The 19,075-nt window shown below is 40.5% G+C and overlaps 1 protein-coding gene across 1 annotated transcript in view; it reads right to left on the bottom strand.

Annotated features, from left to right (window-relative positions):
* Positions 1-16,175, bottom strand: part of DCDC2 (doublecortin domain containing 2) — a 69,959-nt gene extending 53,784 nt beyond the window's left edge. The window contains exons 1-3 of the mRNA XM_067292391.1: positions 15,883-16,175; positions 11,211-11,262; positions 422-424 (exon numbers count right to left, since the gene is read on the bottom strand). Of these exons, the coding sequence (XP_067148492.1) occupies positions 422-424; positions 11,211-11,262; positions 15,883-16,175 (348 nt within the window). The remainder of the gene's footprint in view (positions 1-421; positions 425-11,210; positions 11,263-15,882) is intronic.
* Positions 16,176-19,075: the final 2,900 nt, after the last annotated feature.

Consider the following 19,075-nt stretch of genomic DNA (forward strand, 5'->3'; position numbering starts at 1 on the left):
ATCTATTACATTTATGTTCAGCTGACCCTTTGAAAGACTGAAGATCAACTAAAAACAAGTTCTTTCAATTTTCAAGTTATTCTATTTTCTTTTTTCAAACATTAGGGATGGGCTTAGCAATCACAAAAAAGATCAAGATCACTTGTTCATGAAATGCTTCTAACTTGGAGAGATGTTACACTGGGAAGGCAACATAACGTGTGGCATTACAGGGAAAAATCAGTGAGTATGACTATTCACATAAGGATTTTCAGCAACACTAAAGCAGTACCCCGTACGTTTGTTTGTAACACAGATAACAAAGAATGGCTTTCACTTCTTTCTGCATAAATGTGTTAACCAGTAAAAGGTAAAGAACGTAATCCCTGAAATGGAACTGTATCAGGAGAAAGCTGTGTCTACTGTGGGACCAGAACTGTACTTGCTACCACCAAGTTGGTTATAGCCCAAAGATTCTTTCTGGTCTCGGTGACAGAGTTATAAAATACACCAATGTAGCAAAACGGTGTAAATTTCTTTTGGCTGACATAAAGCTGTTTGTTAATCACTATGTTTAAAGTTTTTGGCTCTATGAACGCTACATTAAACCTTTCACACATTCTACACAAATATAGATAAGAGAGTGGGACAGACCTAGCACATTACTCAGCCTCCTGTTGGGTACTCAGGGCTTGCAAGAGGTGTGCAACGTTACAGAATCAAACCTCCTATACCAGAAAAGTATATTGCTTACAAAACAGTATGTCTTCCGAATATATCATGCTGCATATTTAGCTTCTAAAAAACAGGGTGATTTTTATGCACTTGAGGATAGTTAAAAAATAGAAAAATGCCACTCTTAGCTTGTCTTTTCATTAAATAACTCTTGACTTGTTAAATACAGAAGTCTGGCAGCCCCTTCCCAGGCTGCTGTGAAGACGCAGCAAGATACCCATAGCTAAGAAATGATATTACTATTTCCTTTTCTTACCAGAAATGTATTACCCCCTCCAATCAAAGGGGTCAAATTAAGCAACTGCATGATTTACAGGTTTGCATGTTTTTATAAAGTCATTCTGCATGACAGCAAAACAACACCCGAAAAACCTAACCTCCCTGAACCAAATGCTCTGTGCATATAATGCTGTTTTGATTTACACAGGCTTAAGAGCTGGGCTTTCTTACTGCTGTATTAATACAGTCTTGAGTGTTACTAACATCTCACTCATTCCTTGCATCACTTTATAGCTAACCTTTTGAAGTTTTAAATATTTCAACACAATGTCACATACCAAACTTATCAGCTCATGCAATGAGCCATGGCTTGGCCAGTTTGTTACAATGGCCTGTTTGTTAATCAATGTGCCCAGGAAAACTGAGAACAAATATTTGCATTCCCTTAGGGTAGAACTGGGGTCAAAAGAACCAAAACCCCATTTATATACACCATCACCATCCTGTGATGTGAAAGAAAGGAATGTTCAAGGTTCAGTGATCAAAAAGCAAATTAAAAAGATAAAAGTTACTTACATACCTGTTACAGCACGGGAAACATTTTCTTTTACCTACCTCATGGAAATGAGACCTTTTATAAAGAGGCATTTTTATAGACTCTGATTTAAGGTTCAGAGTCAGATTCACAGGGGTCTTCCGTCAGTACAAAACCATTCCAGTGATGCTACACAGGAATTAACCTGGATAAGCTGTGTTCCTTGCTACTGTATTGCTAGATGTTACACTGCATAGTACAATGCAGCCATAAACTAATGAACTATGCTATTAATTGCTATTAATTGACTGGCTCCTCCAAGCTTACATAGACAGGTCACCACATAACGGCAGGTACACAAACTTCTCAGCCCACATAATGCATAGATGAGCCAGAAACGAACTGGTTCATACGGATTCAACGAGTCCTCTAGACAGCAAAGCTCCTACAAAACTCCCAAAGTATTTAAAGCCACTCTCTTCCAAAAGCAATATCTGGGGTCACTCAGTTTACCTCCAGAGTAAATCTCCCTCCTTCCCAGCCAGTCTAAGTGAACTATATTCCCTGTGCATCTGGGGGATAAGTCCTGCCCTATATAGCCAACCTCTGGAAAAAAAAAGTTTCACTCAACATCTCTCTTATTTCTTGGCATTGGGTTAGGGGCCAGATCTTCAGTTCGGATAAATCAGAACAGCTTCACTGGTGCCTCCTAGAAGCAATACCACAATGGCATGGCCTTCTCTGCCCAGGAATTAGCTTGTGCAATGCTCCAAAATACAGCATATCTTGTGTTGCTTCTGGATCTCCAAAACAGCTCGTATTTCTTCTCCAAGCTGCACGATGCTATACCCTACAATGCTTACAACACACACAATAATGGGATCAATAATGCAGACTTTATTCAAGCAAAATAGATCCTGGTGTTCATTTCTGTCACTGACATAACACTGCCAATTCTAACCATTTTTACCTCTCACAATTTGTGCATTTTTCCCAAACCCCTTACACTCAACTAAACCAAAAGGAAATCTCTGGCCTTTGAGATTGATCAGAAAGGCTTGAACCTGTGAACAGTGACAGCTGAAGAACAAAAAGCAATTACAAAAAAATCAAATTTTTCATCATTTTTAATCAAAGGTAAAACTTGTTAATGCTTCCAGTAAGTAAATTTAACATGCAGCAACTAGTTTATGATGAGACCAACACACTTGACTTCAGTACTAGTACTTCTCCCCTTTCTCCCACCCTCCTCACACACAAAAAAAGAGCAGCTACCCTACAAAACCAGGCAGCCGTGTTAATTATGAGGAAGAAACTGACTTTCAAGTTTCATATTGAACTCAAAATAGACCAAGAAATCTCCATGGGCCTAAGCCAAAGCCTCTACAAGTATTTCTGTTGCTCCAAAATCCACTAAATCCATCTGTAAGCAAGCTCTTAATTAAAATAGTCAGAATTATACAATTCAGATATATACAACTATCCGAACAGTAATTCTATGAATTCATAGTCCCAATTAGAAAAAAAGACAGAGCTTATGTTTTAACTGGATGCCTGGTCAATTCTTCTCTGAATCCTCCCGGTATTAGATTATGAACACTCGGGAAGAGTAACTGTTTTGTATGTCTTGTTGTGCTAATTATGTAACCAGGATACTAAATACCAAACAGTGCCATACAAAATTTACCTATTAAAGATGTTGCTTGAGAGATTAAGGATGTATATTGCATTTTTTTAACATTTATATTTTGATAATCTTATTCTATATACTACATCCACAGTAGAATTAAGTATATTCAGCATCAGAAAATTAAGAATTCCTTATTCAGTCTCTGACACAAACAATAAAAGAAAACAAGTTGGTCAGACATGGAGTAACAAGAGGGTTTTGTTCTGTACATTGGCACAGGAATACAAAGTGAAGTGTTATATATATTTAATTTCCAGATGTACCATTATTCTGTGTACAGTAATTTTGGGGTAGCACAAATTGTGTTTACTTGTTTCTGATTCTTAGGAAAATCTTGCTTCTGTGAGAATTAGATCGCTTTGGAACCAAATGGCTGTAATTTGCACATACTGGGATCATTTCTAAGATACTTTCAGGTACTTCCTTGCCCTCACAAAATTATGTCTTCTATAGAGAAAATATGAATGGACAATTTCTAACTGAGAGCTAAAAGTTTAAGTGACTCCACAGTTCACTCACCAAAAAACGGCAACTTTTTTCTCATGATTAGGCATGTACACTATTTGTCGGACAAGGTAAATACTAGGTTTGAAATAAACACAATGATTATGAATACTGGCATTTTGCATAAAAATATATTTGGTAAAAACATGCAAGCATGTTAAGGACAAGGTATAGCCAATGTATCCAACACATATATTACAATCATTTGAGAAACTGAGGCAACATTATAAAGTTTAAAATTCAATTTTTACAAATTAATCCAATCACATCACTGTCCGCACATGAACAGAGACCCCATTGCCTTGCAACGCAGATGCACTTAAAGGATGCAGACAGAAGAAATAATTGTCATAAATGATACTGAAATCTTTTTGAGTTACCAGGAGGAGACCGTCTAGATCACAGATAGTGCCTAAAGAAATACAAATGTCCATACTTCACACATTATACTTGCAAAACAATGTTCAGTATCTTTTACAAACAAATAAGCTTATAATAAACAAATGGTAACTATGTTGGTCCATACTTCCTCAAGAGATTTGTTAGACTACTTAAGCACATCATTTAAAATGCACTTGTACTTGCAAATCACCTTCACTATAAAAGGAATGTCTTTTTCAAAACAAGAAGCTTAGCTATCAAAAGAAGTGAAGGACAGATATATACCTGAGGATTTTGCACCAAAGCTTTAGCTTGGGTCAGGATAAAATATTTTTACTACTTTCCCTATCAAGGAATGTAACAGTAAAAAAAATAATAATAATTTAAAAAAAGAGAGAGAGAAAGAGAGACGTATATTGTTACAGTGTGAGGGGTCTACCAGGGGATTTAAAACAGCCTAGAGCCTAGTTGCCATCTGCTGAGGCTGGCATACAATTTTCTCATGATTTTGGGACAAGTGTCTTCTTTTACTCTTACTACTGCCTCTGGTTGAAAAAGGGAGCAGACAGAAATCTGAATCCCTCCACCCTTACTCTTCCCCCAGAAAGTCTACACTAAGAAGGGATGTGACATGTCTGGGGGATTAGCTTGTTGCAGAGGCCACAAAACTGGAATCGAAAAATTAGACTTTTCCTAAGCAGCTTGCAGTCTTCCATGCAGAACAGCTACCACAATGCTACAGCACAGAAAACATGTTAGCACTTGCCTGCTGGGATAAACAGCAAAACAGAAGGGAAAGAGATGAGTATTACCACGCCAGTAAAAAACTTAGACTAGATAAAATTTGCTCATACAGTCAGCCTGTCTCTCTTCCCCACTGGTGTTCATTGCCTTATTTTTTTTTCTTTCTCCCTCTTCATTACCTGCAGCTCACCCTTCTGACCATCAGCTTCCCTCCCACACGCTTCCAGTCAAGTGAATTTGCAGCACAGTGAAAATCTGCCAAGTGGCACATTGCTCTGGTGTTACAGCAGTGTGAGATCCAAGGGCTTTTCCCAAACTGCTACTGCTGAAGAGCATAACATGCAAACAGGCAAGGAGGTTCCCAATACACATTACAGAGGCTGAAGTAAGAAGAGACAGAGATGTGGCTTCAAACCTCAGCCAGTTCTAGCAGCACACAGCAGGGGATAACTTGTATGTGCTTGGTAATTGCACAAATGTTACTGCATCAAAGAGTAGTTCAGAAATCAGGGAATGAAAATCCAAAGTTAATATGAAATTACAAACAAATCGCAGATTGATGCTCTGAAGTGAGCAGAAAAGGATCTTGCAGGTTTTTCCCATTCCAAAATCCCTTATTTTTTTAATGCAGTTATCAATTTTCTCTAACTATTCTCTTTATCACATGCATAAGTATGACATTCTGAGGAGGATCTGCAAAGGCAAAAATGGTATCAAGGCACTGAACTGTCCTTGAAATCCAGTGACTGTTAAAGCACCACAATTACCATTGGTATTTTTGCAAATTCAGCAGCATCCCACCTCCTTCACTGCCCTAGGAATGGTTCAAAGTCTACCAAAGTCAATGACCACTGACAACTATGAACTACAGACATCAAATGAAGAGACACTACTGAAACTCCTGCTTCTTAGAAACATCTAGAAAATGTTCAGTATTGTTGTCATGTGCTTTGCTTCTATCATAAACTACACCATGCTGTAGTAAGATGTTGTTGTGGTCCTCCCTTGTTCATCATTCTATACTAACACCGCTCTATATAGAAAACTTCACCCAGAAGAACGGGGCTTTTCAGCAGTATGTCGCAAAACAAACTAAAAAGACTGGACTATTGGTTCAAGTCCATAGCTGGGGTAGATCAGTGAATTCCAATGAAGTGTATAAAAACAGCTGTTTTCCATTAGCTGAACATTTGGCCCATTTACTTTAGTCACTTAGAGGCCTTAGACCAGTGAATTATTAGACTTTAAAATCCAGAAACTGGATTAAAGAAATCTATTCTTGATATTAGAAATACTATGTGAGATGATTTAGTTCAAGACCACCTCATAATTTATGATATGAGTAGCACAGTGACTACAGGCTTTTTTAATAGTATTTTGTTTTTAAAGACCCAGTTCTGATTGATGGTCAGGCCTCACAGGCCAAGACTATAATTATTTTGCAAGATTATAACAGCATTGTTATTATTGTCATATTTCAATTATTTTTATAACTATGCTTATTTTTAAAAGAAAAGCCCTTGAAATTGAACTGTTATGTGCAGCCGATACACTAGAAAAAAGCAGAAGTGCAAGCTTTCTTACACAGCCCCACTTAGCGTGGGGCACTGTCACACTGACACTACTCTTGGGCAACAGGTAATATACTCCTTCCACCCGATCCATCTTTCGCTGTAGACAGCCCATGGTGAAATCAACTACTGACACAGCAATGGTATTTTAGTGGTACAGACTCTCATCTATAAATCTATCTTTTTAGACAGAAGTAATGCGTCTTCCCAAACCATTCCACCACTTACCCTTCTTACAGACAATCACAACAGTTTGCACGTTCCATCTCTACATTAAATAGATGTGTAATGTTTAATGAATGTGTAGTGTTTAATGAATTATACAATATTGTATATTTTATTAATTGCTGTATTGTAACAGCATACTTACATAAAGACCCTCTTGACCAAGGCTTCCCCAAAGCTCCTCGTTACTTGTAGAGAACACACGTCCTTACTAGCTGTGAGTCATTGTCAGCACCAACTGCGTCAGGCAAGGCAAGGTGCATCTTATGGGCCCACAGGAACATGGTATTTGCAAAGCCCCAGCTAAACTTGAACCAGAGTGTAACAGAGGTAATGAACACTCCTTTTGTCAGGGACAGAATCTCTCCCCGAATGTTAAATCTTGTCACCTTACAAGGATGGACACTAAAGAATAACTTTAGACTAGTTCTCAGAATCCATGAAGCAAAAATTATTCCTTAAATTTCTTGCTCTTTGCTCAGGAACACTTTCCGTACAAAATCAGACTTGCAGATACAGATTTCAGTAAAGAAGAGAAAAAAATTTCTGATCACTTACTTCATTTCGTCACTCCATGAGAAAAGTGAGAGGAGTTTAGTAAGAAACTCATGTTTTGTATTTTTTCATCTACTCTTCTTTCTGAATGTATATTTACACCATATTTTCAACATGTATTCTTTCCTGTTTTAGTTTGACACAAGACTCCTAGTTGTATGCAAATTTAAAGTAATTGAGATGCTGCCTTCAAAGAACAACACTAAAGTACTCCCAAAAGCAGATGTCAAACATTTGGCAGTTTAACTAATACAAAGGAAAACTTACAGCTGCATACAGATACACAGTGTATCTACAGACAGCTACTGCATATGTTTTTCTTCCTTTTGCCTCTCTCTTCATTAATCAGACTCAGAAATAGATATTTGCAATTGTTATACTCGAGAAAAACTTAACACTGAGAAACCCTCAGCAGGTAGGAAATGCCAAATTAAGCATACTTCATAAAACCAGAGTTCATCTCCTTGTGAATAAGTACGATGACTTTAACCATTGACTATTAATTTCTCAAATACTGTTTCTGTGATATCTGTTTAAAGCTATCAGATCCTTGATAAACAGCACTATGCAGGTACAGAACATCAAAATTATTGTTACCACCACCAAGTCAGGATCCATATGCTTCCAAAGCTTGGCCTAGGGCAAGCCAGTGCTAATAGCTTCAAGATCACCTCCTCCCAAGGGCAACAGAAAAGGCCCACATCAATTCTGAGTGCATCACTAACACTCAGGAACACTGGGGCATGAGGCCATTTATTCTGTGATTGCTCATTCTCACGATCACATTCAGAGAAAGACCAGCTTCTTGTGGGACCCAAGCAGTGGCCAGACCAGAGGGGAGGCAGGCCATCCCCAGGAGCACACTTTAAGAACAGTCATTGCTGTTGTCCAAGGCTCAGATTAACTGCAGCACAACTGAAACCATGCAAATGCCCCAAGTATCCAGAGAACCAGGGAGCCCTGACCAATTCTATCTTGTTCGGAAGACGTTTGGGCAAAACAAAGCGGTGGAGCTCATGAGGGAGAGCAGGTTAACACTTCGGCATCAGCACAAAGCGAAGAGGAAGTATTCCAGCAAAGGTAGGTCTAAAAGCATACCCTGATGTTAGCCTGAAGTCGTCTGTGAGACCACCACTGAGCTTTTTGTTCAATATTTGGCACAGAAGTCTTTGCTCTGGCAAGGAGCTCACAAAGCTAAAGTGAGACAAATAATTAACCAAGTAATTTTGTTTCCTTTCTTCCCTTCTCCCCCCACCCTCTCAGCCTTTCATAATACTAGGAACTCAGATCTGATCCACAAATTTCTCTGTACATGCATAATTTCATGTTAGTCTTTCTGCTGAGGTCAATAAGGCAATTTACATCTTTAAAACTACGCATGGCTGTGCTTGCAGGACTGAACCACACATTTCTTTTTTCTTTTGCAATGTTGTCATTCAGACATGCACTGATTTTTTTTCTTCTAATGAAACAAATAAGGAAGGTTTTATTTCTGAAATACAATTTAAAATAATGCCCGACGGAAGCAAAACATCTTTGTGGGCTAGCATCAAAGACGCCTACAGGGCTCAATGAAAAAACATAATTTTGTATTTGTTGATGCAAATCCAACAGAATCAAAGAGAATAAAAATGTAGCAATACTGCTGCCCTTCCTGGTCTTCACATGTATGTAGTTTTTTGATTTCAAGATGAGGAAGTGAAGCTTTAAAAAAAAAAAAAAAAAGTAAAAACAGAACTTGTTTCCTCAAATCATTTTAACATAAATGTATTTAGACATTAAAACTTCTGACACCAAACCCCTGAAAGTTCATTCCTAGAACTAAATGATTAGGCCATGAAAATGGTGTTCTTCATACGCCCAGATGAACACCTGTTACCAGGTTTCATTTTATTTTTAGGACTCCTCCTCCCAAATAAGTCAATTACATAAAATGAAACTCAACATGAGGAGTTAAACACTCCACAGAGTCTGTGGAGACTGCAAACATAGCCAAATCGCACAGAAAAAGCTGAAATAATGCATAGTTTATCCTGGTTTACTTCAAAGCTCTGAGACTGCCAAAAATGTTAAAATAATACACAATAAGCACTGATTCCAGGAGGAATTATAGAAGTTTCTCTTATCAAACATGCAACTGTAAGTAAAAAACCCAACTAGTACTACTTCCCCAACTCCTCTCTGTTGAACTTCTATTATATTGAGAACCTTTTAAGGATTTGCAGCAAAATCACCAGCCTCAAAACTGTCCTTAAAGTAGCAAGCCCTGTAGTAGTGCTGATAATTGACAGCATCAGAACATTTGGTTAGGAGCCTTCCATGAAGGCAACCATCTTTTCAGCAAAGTGTATATGGAATCAGTCCCACTACACAACTTTATTAATGGGAATTGCACATTACAGTGAATGCAATCCACCACATTTTCAGAGATAATCAGAAACAATTTTCTCATGTTCCCTTTTCCTCCTCCTGGATATGCAAGAATCACTTTCTTTTTAACCCAGACATTGTTTTAGAATAAAATATGATGCTACCTACATATTCAGGTGTTCAGAAAAATAGTAAAGACCAGTTTGGGGGGTTCAGAACTCTGCTTTATGAGCAGAAAGTTCAGGTAAGTGCAATAGTGCTAGTATACAAACCTTTTATCTCAGAAATAATTATAATCTCTTACTTAGATCACAATTAAAGCTGAGACGAATTACACAAATCTCTATCTCTTCACCTTGCAACATTATAGTAACTAGTTTAAGCAAGATTTACAAATTTTGACCAGAGGACACTTCAGGACTGGAATAAGAAAATGCTGGAGGACAAAAATCGAATTTACGAATAAAAGATATGGGAAAGCTTAGACAGTGCATATGTGCAGGTATGTTGCTCTATTTTATATACATCTCAGCAATAGAGTATAACCCTGCTGCCTCATCAGTGTCTAATTATTTTTTCTTATTTTTCAAAATTGTTTTCTTTCCTTTGTGAAAAAGACCCCAAATAACAGACATGAATGGCTCCACAAAACAACAAAACTATCTCCTACAATGTTCTAGTCAAGTGCATAAATAAACCGAGAAAAATCAACTTTACAGTAAGCTCAGTTGGTGCTTGTAATAGCAAATCAAATCTCAGACTTCCTATTGAATTTGATCTTCCTGTTGACGATGCTCATTTAAAAAAAAAAGTTACAAAGTTATAACCAATTTTAGCAGTCACTGCTTGTGTTATATTTTATAGTCTCTGAATAAGAAGTATCAGAGTATCACAGCAAATGCCATTATGCACTAAGCTTGTCCAATTTTGAGGGTCTTTTAATATGTCTACATCATTAAGACACTATTACACAAACCATTAAATTGCTGGAAATATAGCATGAGAGCACAAACCAAAGGTAAAGGAAAAATTTGTGAGATGACACTTTTTGTCAGGTGGAAGCTGTATTGCAAATCTTTGCCAATAATCGTATCTATTTCTATACAGAATAAAAATGTAAAAATAATGCAGAGTCACATGTCCCACACAAATCTGGATACTAGGTTTTCTGAAACATGGGAATTTGGAGGACTGTGGACTGGGACTCGTTAGAAGTTTTCAATCAACACCAGTTTTCACAGGAAAAAAGCATTTTCATGCTTGCAAATGAATAACTGAGTTATTCAAACAAAAATATCTTTTCTCTAGAGAAAATACCAAGTTTTGAAGAAAATTTCATTGTCCAAAATTCCCGAAGTTCTCCACTTAAAATTGTGCTTTTCATTTCCATCATCTTTTTTCTGCATGAAAAAGACCCCTTAGGTTTATGAACATCTCCAATGACAACACCACAAGATTTTCTTTACGGAAAGTTTATTACTGGACATAGCAATTCAGAAAGCTGAGAGGAAGACAACTAGTTCATCAAGTTCAGAACAATCAAAGTAATACTGTAATCATTGAAATACTATGTTCAGAATACTAGATAATTTTATTATTTCTGAACATAATAAATATGAAACCCAAGAATTTCAGGCATAAATGCAGAGATGTCACTAATACTAACAGCAGGCTTATTCCTTAAATATCTCAGACATCTTACCTCATTACTGACCTCTGCAGGTTTTTTCTTTGTTTCTCCTATGTCCAAATAGCTGTGGAAGGAAGCAGTATTAATTATTTACAGAGCGTGTAACTTGCACAATACAAATATTTTACACTTTTTTTTTTTTGCCACTTCAAGCTTTGAAAATTTATCATGCCTCAAAATAACATAAATAGTGCCTAACTAAAGATTTTAATGAATGAGTGTTATTTTATTATATATCTGCAAGTTAGCTCCCTGGACTTATACAAAAGATGGGGGAGAACTAACCATGCAACTTCAAGTCTCTGCTGACTAGAACAGACCCTCAGTAACCCAGTTCTCAGGAAGAAGCTCGCATACTACTGAGATAGATCAGTAAATCTCAGCACAATATCAACTTACCAGAGTTTTCAAGGTCATCATCTTGCCTCTTAGCTTCTCACCATAAGCCTCTGATATATTTAAAGCCTTCTTCCATACCCATGGCTAAGCAGTGGCATTGGCTTATTTTTTCAAAAGGATCTACACCACTTGTGTTTCAACAGGACTTAGACACATCTGAAAACTGTATGCCCTGGTTTCTCACAGTTATGATGCAACAATATCATCTTCACAATTATTTTCTTTTATGAATAAGCAAAATGCAAGCCTTGACTGGACAAGAACGAGTGACCCACAAACTGCAGAACAGACCATCATGCAGGTATCCAGAGTGAACTGACTGTCTCCTTGTCATCACTCTGAACGCCACGACAGTCAGTCTGCTCATGAACGCCAGCTCTCAACAGCTGCAAGCACCTCGAGATGCTTCCAGGTCTCAGTACTATCATCACTGTTGGAGGAGACCCCTTAATGGGCAGTTATATCTCTGTATAACAGCACCTTTTAGCACCTCCTGCCAAAAGCCAAACAGGAGAACAAAAATGGCCAGGCCACCTATTTTATACCAGAAGCATTGAATTCAATGGTAAGTGATCAGTATTTATCACAGGTTCTCCCCACTCCCATTTTCAGTGGAAAATGCTTTGGCAGACTTTTAAGGCTAAAGGACCCTATCTGAGATCCCCCTCCTGTATCTGACTGCAAGCACCACTGCAGGCTTACCAAAAGACTTTGTAGCCCACAGGGCAACTGTAGTCCTCCAGCAATGTCATGTTCTGCAGTTAGTGACTGGGATAAGATTTGTTTGCCATAGGAAACTCTTCTGCCTGACAAAAGTTTAAATTTGTGAGACCTGAATCAAAGTATAGAAGCAAGAAAAGAACTGGAAAAGAAAAAGCATCATTCATTCTTTGAAGAAATAGCGACCATCTACCAACAAACCCACAGGACCCCAAGGATGGCCACAAGGAATGGCCACAAGGATTTCAAGGCTTCAAAGTGCTGGAACATCAAGATATAATATGGCTTCCAGGCAATGGCAACGGTTGAAAGTGCACAGCAAAGCTTTGGAAAAGGTGGATCTAACAATGGCCAAAGTTTCACAGCAAACTGTCCAAGCTTCATGTTAAAAAAAAAAAAAAAAAGTTGCAGCTTCTCCATGTAAAGAGGAGTAAGCTCTCTTGAGACCAAAAACCAGAAGCCTTATAGACTACAAGACTAAAAAGAAATAAACACCTTGGGAGGAAAGTTCCAACAACATATACCAATGGTTGTTGACCTGTGGTCCTTGTTCCGTGGGCACCTCCACAGTACTTTGAAAAGAACTGTGGAAAGTGACCAAGAAAAGCAAATCTAGGCTTAAATTCCCTATGTAGAGGTCTGGGCATTCACTTAACAAATTTTAGCGGTCCACAAATCCAAAAGGTTCAAATAGGACCGAAGGTTTATCTTGGGATAAGGATGCTCAAAAAGGTCACAGACCACTAACTTTAAGAAAGTATTCCCACTTATGAGGAAAGCAGAAATACTTCTATGCAATGGCTATCCAAGCCAGTGATAAAACTGGAGCAGTGTCTGAAGAGATACTGCTGTAGTGAGGACAGTCTACCATGAATTAATGGGCACAGATATAAGGTAAACGGGCAAAGGAAGAAGGGTAGAGTAGCGTGCTGAAAAAAATACTAAATCTGCCTTCAAACCCACAAACATTTCAAGTTTTTACAGTTTCTGCAGAACTCCACAAAGGTGGCAGGCCTGAACGTGCACTATCATTGATAACTGCAGTAACTACAAGATCTCAAACCTTCCTGCACAGACACATGCCAAAACCAGCTTGTACTCAGCGTACTTGTAAATGACAAAACAAGCTGGGAAGCTTGTTATATTTTGTGAAAATTTCCAATACTGGCTTAATCATTCTTCTTTCAAAGAAAGTTCCTACTTATTTTTCTAAAAGCAGTATTTTTCAAATGCTAATTACTTTTATTTGTTTTTATTTTAAAAATTAAACATTCCAGCTGTTTATACTGACTACATACCCTCAGAATTATACACTTCGTGACATTAAAACTGAGGACTTGGAATGACTGAGGTTCATGTCCTACAAATGAAAGCAGTTAAATCTTGAATTCTCTGAGGATAGGGAAGAAAAAGATTCAGTTTTCAGTCTAAGGTGCCTGTGAAGAAACAAATGCACCATCTGAGCTGGAATGATGACACCTTCAGTTCCTGCTTTTGCTTCAATGCTCCCTCCATGCCATTACACTCCCACTCATCAACGCCACACGTCTTCATTCCAAAGTTCACCTTCACTTAGTGTATCACAGCCATGAATGCGTCTAACAAGCATCACTGCAACAAATCTGTAAAAAATTTACAGCTGTTCTAAGCTCAGAGTCGGCCCCTTTATGACAGCAGCTCTGGTTCCCCTCAGCTGTGATTGCTATATCCCTGTCTGTGACACATACACAGACATACGCTCTTTGGTCTCGCTTTTCTCTGCTCTCTCAGTTCCTTCCAGAAAGCCCTCCTAATTAACCTCGCTTTTCTTCTGACATTTCTGGCCAAGAAGTCTCCCTAATTTCCCCTCTGTGTATTGTCTACAATTTAGGTAAGAACAAGACCAACATTAAACCCCTTAGCCTGTCTTAAAATAATGCTTGTAAAACCACTGGCTAAGTTTACAGCACTATATAAATACTAACAGAGAAGAACCATAAGTCAGAATACACAAATGAAAAAGATCTCGAGTTAGCCAGTTCACTTCCCCCATCCTGCTCCCAGCACAGGACTACAGCACTCTCACCAGGTATATAAAATAGTCTGCTCTTACTGGGTGCTTTAGGTCACTGTTTCTTTAAGCATTCTCTTTGCGGACTTAAATACTGAGGTATCTTCTTGTGTGTTAACAACCATAAAACTCCATATGAAATCACAAAAATAAATGCCTTTTCCCACCAAAAATAAATCCAGGGAGCCCGATTCTCTACACAGTGCATACTAGTGCCAAACATTTACTAGTTTTTAGCCGGTCTGATGAACATAAAACACATTTAGGGAGGTGAAACATGATTTGCTGACAACTATTTAACAACTTTAAGCCGTTCACAGAATTACAGAATTTAATACCAAAAGGTACAGTAGATCTTTCTTGGAAGCTGAGCAATGCATTTGACATGGAGGAGAATACAGGAAGGGGTATATATTTAGCTTGTCATACATCTTTCTCCCCAACTTTGCCACTTAAGTGTGAGATGAAACACTTCAATAAATCTTTAGAAGGCTGTGAAAAAAATGGTAAGATTGCTGATAGAGATTCTGCTCATCATTCAGAGAATTTCATTCTGAAACATACCTAGCACTCCTGGAAAACAGACTCTACATGATCAAAATGAGTGAGGTTTGATCACGTGGGTTTCAACCACCCCCAGAAAGGAATTCTTAATTTTGAGATTTTTTTTTAATCAGTTGTAGGAAAAAAACACCACAAAGACAGAATGAAACATATGATAAGGCAATCAAGACAGTAAAATTCACTGCCAGAATTAAGAATCATTACTGATCATATTCACAGCCCCTGGGGAAACAAACACAATCGCCCAGACCTCCTCCACAGTATTTTCCCAGTCACTCCCTAGAAAACCGAAAGCGTCAGTGTCATTCTCGGTGCCAGGGCAGGGAAAAAAAAGCAATTTGTCATCTTTTAATTAAGAGAAGGGGCCCAGCCATTCTGATCTTAAAAAGACTACATACCCACCTGAAATGAACAGAATGGATGGAGACACGGATAGCTGGGTAGAATATTCTAGACTTTCTAAAAATAAGCAAGAAAGGAAACGTTGGGAATTAAATTCCCAGGCTCGTCAACTTGACCACAAAACTGTCAACACTCCATTTTTCTGGAGCTTTCTTCCTAATACCACTGAGTACAAATACTGACACTTGCCCCTCAGTTAAGCATGTACGTCACAGCAACATGCCAATGCAGTATGTCCTTTGGGTTAAAGGACTGTTTCTCCTTTGCTAGTATCTTGTCAAGGAGCTGCCACTATGCGACAGATGGCAACAACAGCCTTTCTGTGATTCACCTCCAAAGCTCTGTTGCAGTGCTTCTGTCACATGTACTTTTCTTTTTATTCCCCCCCCCTTTTTTTCTTCGTCTTGGCAAAAGGACTTTTAGTCCTCTTTGTACAATGCCTAAAATAGAGGGTCCTGGTCTGTGATAGTGGCTCTCAAGCACTGCCACAGTGCAAAGCAGCAAGTACTGATATTCAGGTTTCATTTAAGTTACTTTTAAGCAACTCACTTGAGTTTCTTGAAGGCTTCCCTGCCACCAGCCACATAGTGCTCTCCGCTCTGAAGCTCCTCCAGCTGCCGGATGCGGTGCCCACCCCGGGGGGTATAGATGTTGCGCACAGCTCCAAAGGGAGCCTTCACCCCGCCCGTCACCTCTTTCAGGAAGACCTCGAAGTTGGACACTTTCTTCTCATTGATGACAATGCGGCGCCCAGGGAAGAAGGGGTCCCCGTTGCGGTACACCAGCACGCTCTTCACCATCGGCTGCGAGAGGCACGACCCCTTAGCGCCCAGACTACTCATGCTCGGCGGCCTCAGACCTCATGCGCAGCCAAAGCTGTCGCGGGGCAGCGCCTGCACCTGTTTATGCAGGAGACGGTTCCTGCCTGAGCGCCCCTCTCACCGCTGCTCGGCCACTGCCCACCCGGGGATGAAGCATGTACACCCACAGCGGGGCCTCCACACCAGGGCCCACCTCCAGGAGGGAAAGGAGGGAGCCGGCAGCGGCAGGGAGGGATTACAGCCTCCCCAGGGTTTCCCCTCTGGGCGCTGCTCAGCCTCTCCGGAGTGACTCCTCCTAGGCAACCAGTTCTTGGTGCTCCCTGGTGCGCGGGCAGGTTAACGCTGACTGCACCAACCCACACAGAAAAACATCACACGGGACAGCTGAGCCAGCAGCAAAAGGCACTGGGAACAGCAGGGGACCCATAACCTCCCTGGATCTTTATCCTCGGGCTTTGCCATCGGGGAAAGCAGCCTGCGTCTCTCACCGCTGGTTTCCTCTGGAAACTTTATCCTGCTGCTGTGCCTCCTGCCCCCTGCCCAGCCAAGCAAGACCTTGTCGGCAGACCAACAGGCTCAGCCCCAGCCGCCACGCGGGCCAGCACAAAACGCTGCTGAATTATTCACCAGGCCGCTGCTGGGGGAAGGAGAGGAGAGCGAGGGCCCAGGGGAGGGACACCAGGGCACAGGGCACCCAGGGGACAGCGGGAACCGGTGCAAGGTGCCTGCACCTGAGCCGGGGGGGGGAAGTCCCCGTTCTTCCTCCTCCACCTCCTCCTCCTCCCGGTGGCCAGGCACTCGCCCGCCGCCGGCGCGGTGGCCCCGGGGCGCTCGCCCGCCTCCCTCTCCCCGCTGGGGCTCCCCAGGCCGAGGCCGGCGCGGAGGACAAACGCTGTGCGGCCTCGCTGTTGCCATGGCGACCCGGGGGGATGGCGGAGCTGCGTCCCGCCAGGGCCGGGCCGGGCCGGGCCGGGCCGGGCTAGGCCGCCGCCGGCCCGCAGCGGCCGCGACATGGGGGCGGGGGGGGACGGGCGGGGCTCCGCCTCGCGCGCTGCAGGGGAGCCGCCGTTAGCGGGGAGTAACGGTCGAAGAACGCCCTCTGGTTGAGATTAATTAGGATATAATTATCCTCAGTTTGCCCGCTTCAAGCAGGTGTTCATAAATACGCCTCTGGCTCAGCCGCGAGGGTGTCCTGCTGTTAACCGCCCCTCAGTAGAGGGGCCTGGACGGAGCTGAGCTCGTCAGGGGCCGCCACAGCCCCGCGGCGCCTCGGCCCGACACCCGCCGGCCGCGGCCACCACCAGGCCCTCGGGGGATAACGGTATCTACCCTGGTGGTGCCGACAGCCCCTCCGGGGAAAACGGTATTTATCTGGGTGGTGCTGACAGTCCCCTCGAGAATAATGGTATTTACCCGGGTGGTGCCGACAGTCCCCCGGGGATAACGGTATCTACCCGGCTGGTGCTGACAGGGTAGCAAGAGCAGAGCACGGGACTCAGTGCCTTAAGCATGTAACGCATGTTTCAGACGCCTCTTAAACGTCCAGCTAGACGTACCAGCAGTAGCACTCAGTAAAAGGGCATTTCTAGAAAATGAGTGATTACTTCAGGCTTTTTGTTCTGGCTCCTCTTCACGATTCCTTTACTGACTCTGGGTATACACATTCGCAATTAGGGGGTTATTTATTTGATGTCTGCTTTTGTCTTTTGTTCCTTATTTACATCTAACGATTACCCTTTGTGTGTCCAGGATGCTCCAGGTACAGAGCAAGCAAAGCATTGGAAAATTTTGTCTGATTTATTCCATTCTTACTTTCCTTCTTGTCTGTTATTAAAAACGCTCACCTGTAAACTCAATATTTGCTCCAAATACTTTGTTGCTTTGGCTGTTCACATTTGCTGCAATTCAGAAATGCTGCTAGGCCATGAGCTCGCAAAAAAAAAAAAAAGTTTATCAACGGGGTTGAAATTAGGTTCTGGGACTACACAAATTAATTACATTTATGTACAGGCAATTGATTTTTTTTATGTGCCTATTAGCATGATGCCCTCTGAGCATCTTTTTGAGATGACATATAAATGTTACATACACTGTTTGGGTGCTTTTCCCCCTTCATACTTTCTGAACTGTCAAAATTTGATGATAACACAAAACTAAACTTCACTATGCCAGTATTTGGGTAAATTAACTTAGTTATTTGCATTCCTGAAGTAGTAAAAAAGCTTTTCAGAACTCCTGTTGTTCTTTGGCCAAATAAGTCGGATACAACCTGCTCTCCTGTGAATCTGGGATATATTGCAAGAGCTAGTATCGCTTCTGCAGAGCTGGCCCAGACATGCAGTTCTCTGTAGATAACTTCAGTTAATCAGATTCAGAGGTGACCTGCCCCGCTAAACCAAGCTCAAATTCAAAATACATCATGAACAGTACACTGATAAATCACACAGATATCCCTGGGTATAATTTTATTTTTTTTACAAAAAAAAAAAATTGAAGAACAGTAGAAAAAAGTAGAATATTGTGATTCAAAGAACATAATGTAAAGTCAAGTTAGGTTAATTTTGCATTATTTTATGAATAAGTCAAATAATTCCCATAGTTTGACAGAGTTGATATGATATAGCATATATAATAAATCAATTAACATACATATTAAGGACTAGATCTAATTTCTACCATAAACAGAAGACTCCCATACATTTCACAGAACCATGGTATCAATCTGACACCATATTCATCTTAAACTATTGGTGAACAAATGATCCACTTGATGCTGCATTTTCCCTGATCATTTTCAGCCAGAGATGATCTCTAGATTGTCCAAAGTATGGGAAGTAATTTTGGATATTGCATTATCAAAGTAAAAGATTTTATCTGCTCAGATTATTAAAAATGGTAAAAATCAAGCTTGCATGCATCTT

Source organism: Apteryx mantelli, chromosome 2 (genome assembly GCF_036417845.1).
Source record: "Apteryx mantelli isolate bAptMan1 chromosome 2, bAptMan1.hap1, whole genome shotgun sequence".
In the NCBI taxonomy this organism is placed as follows: domain Eukaryota; kingdom Metazoa; phylum Chordata; class Aves; order Apterygiformes; family Apterygidae; genus Apteryx; species Apteryx mantelli.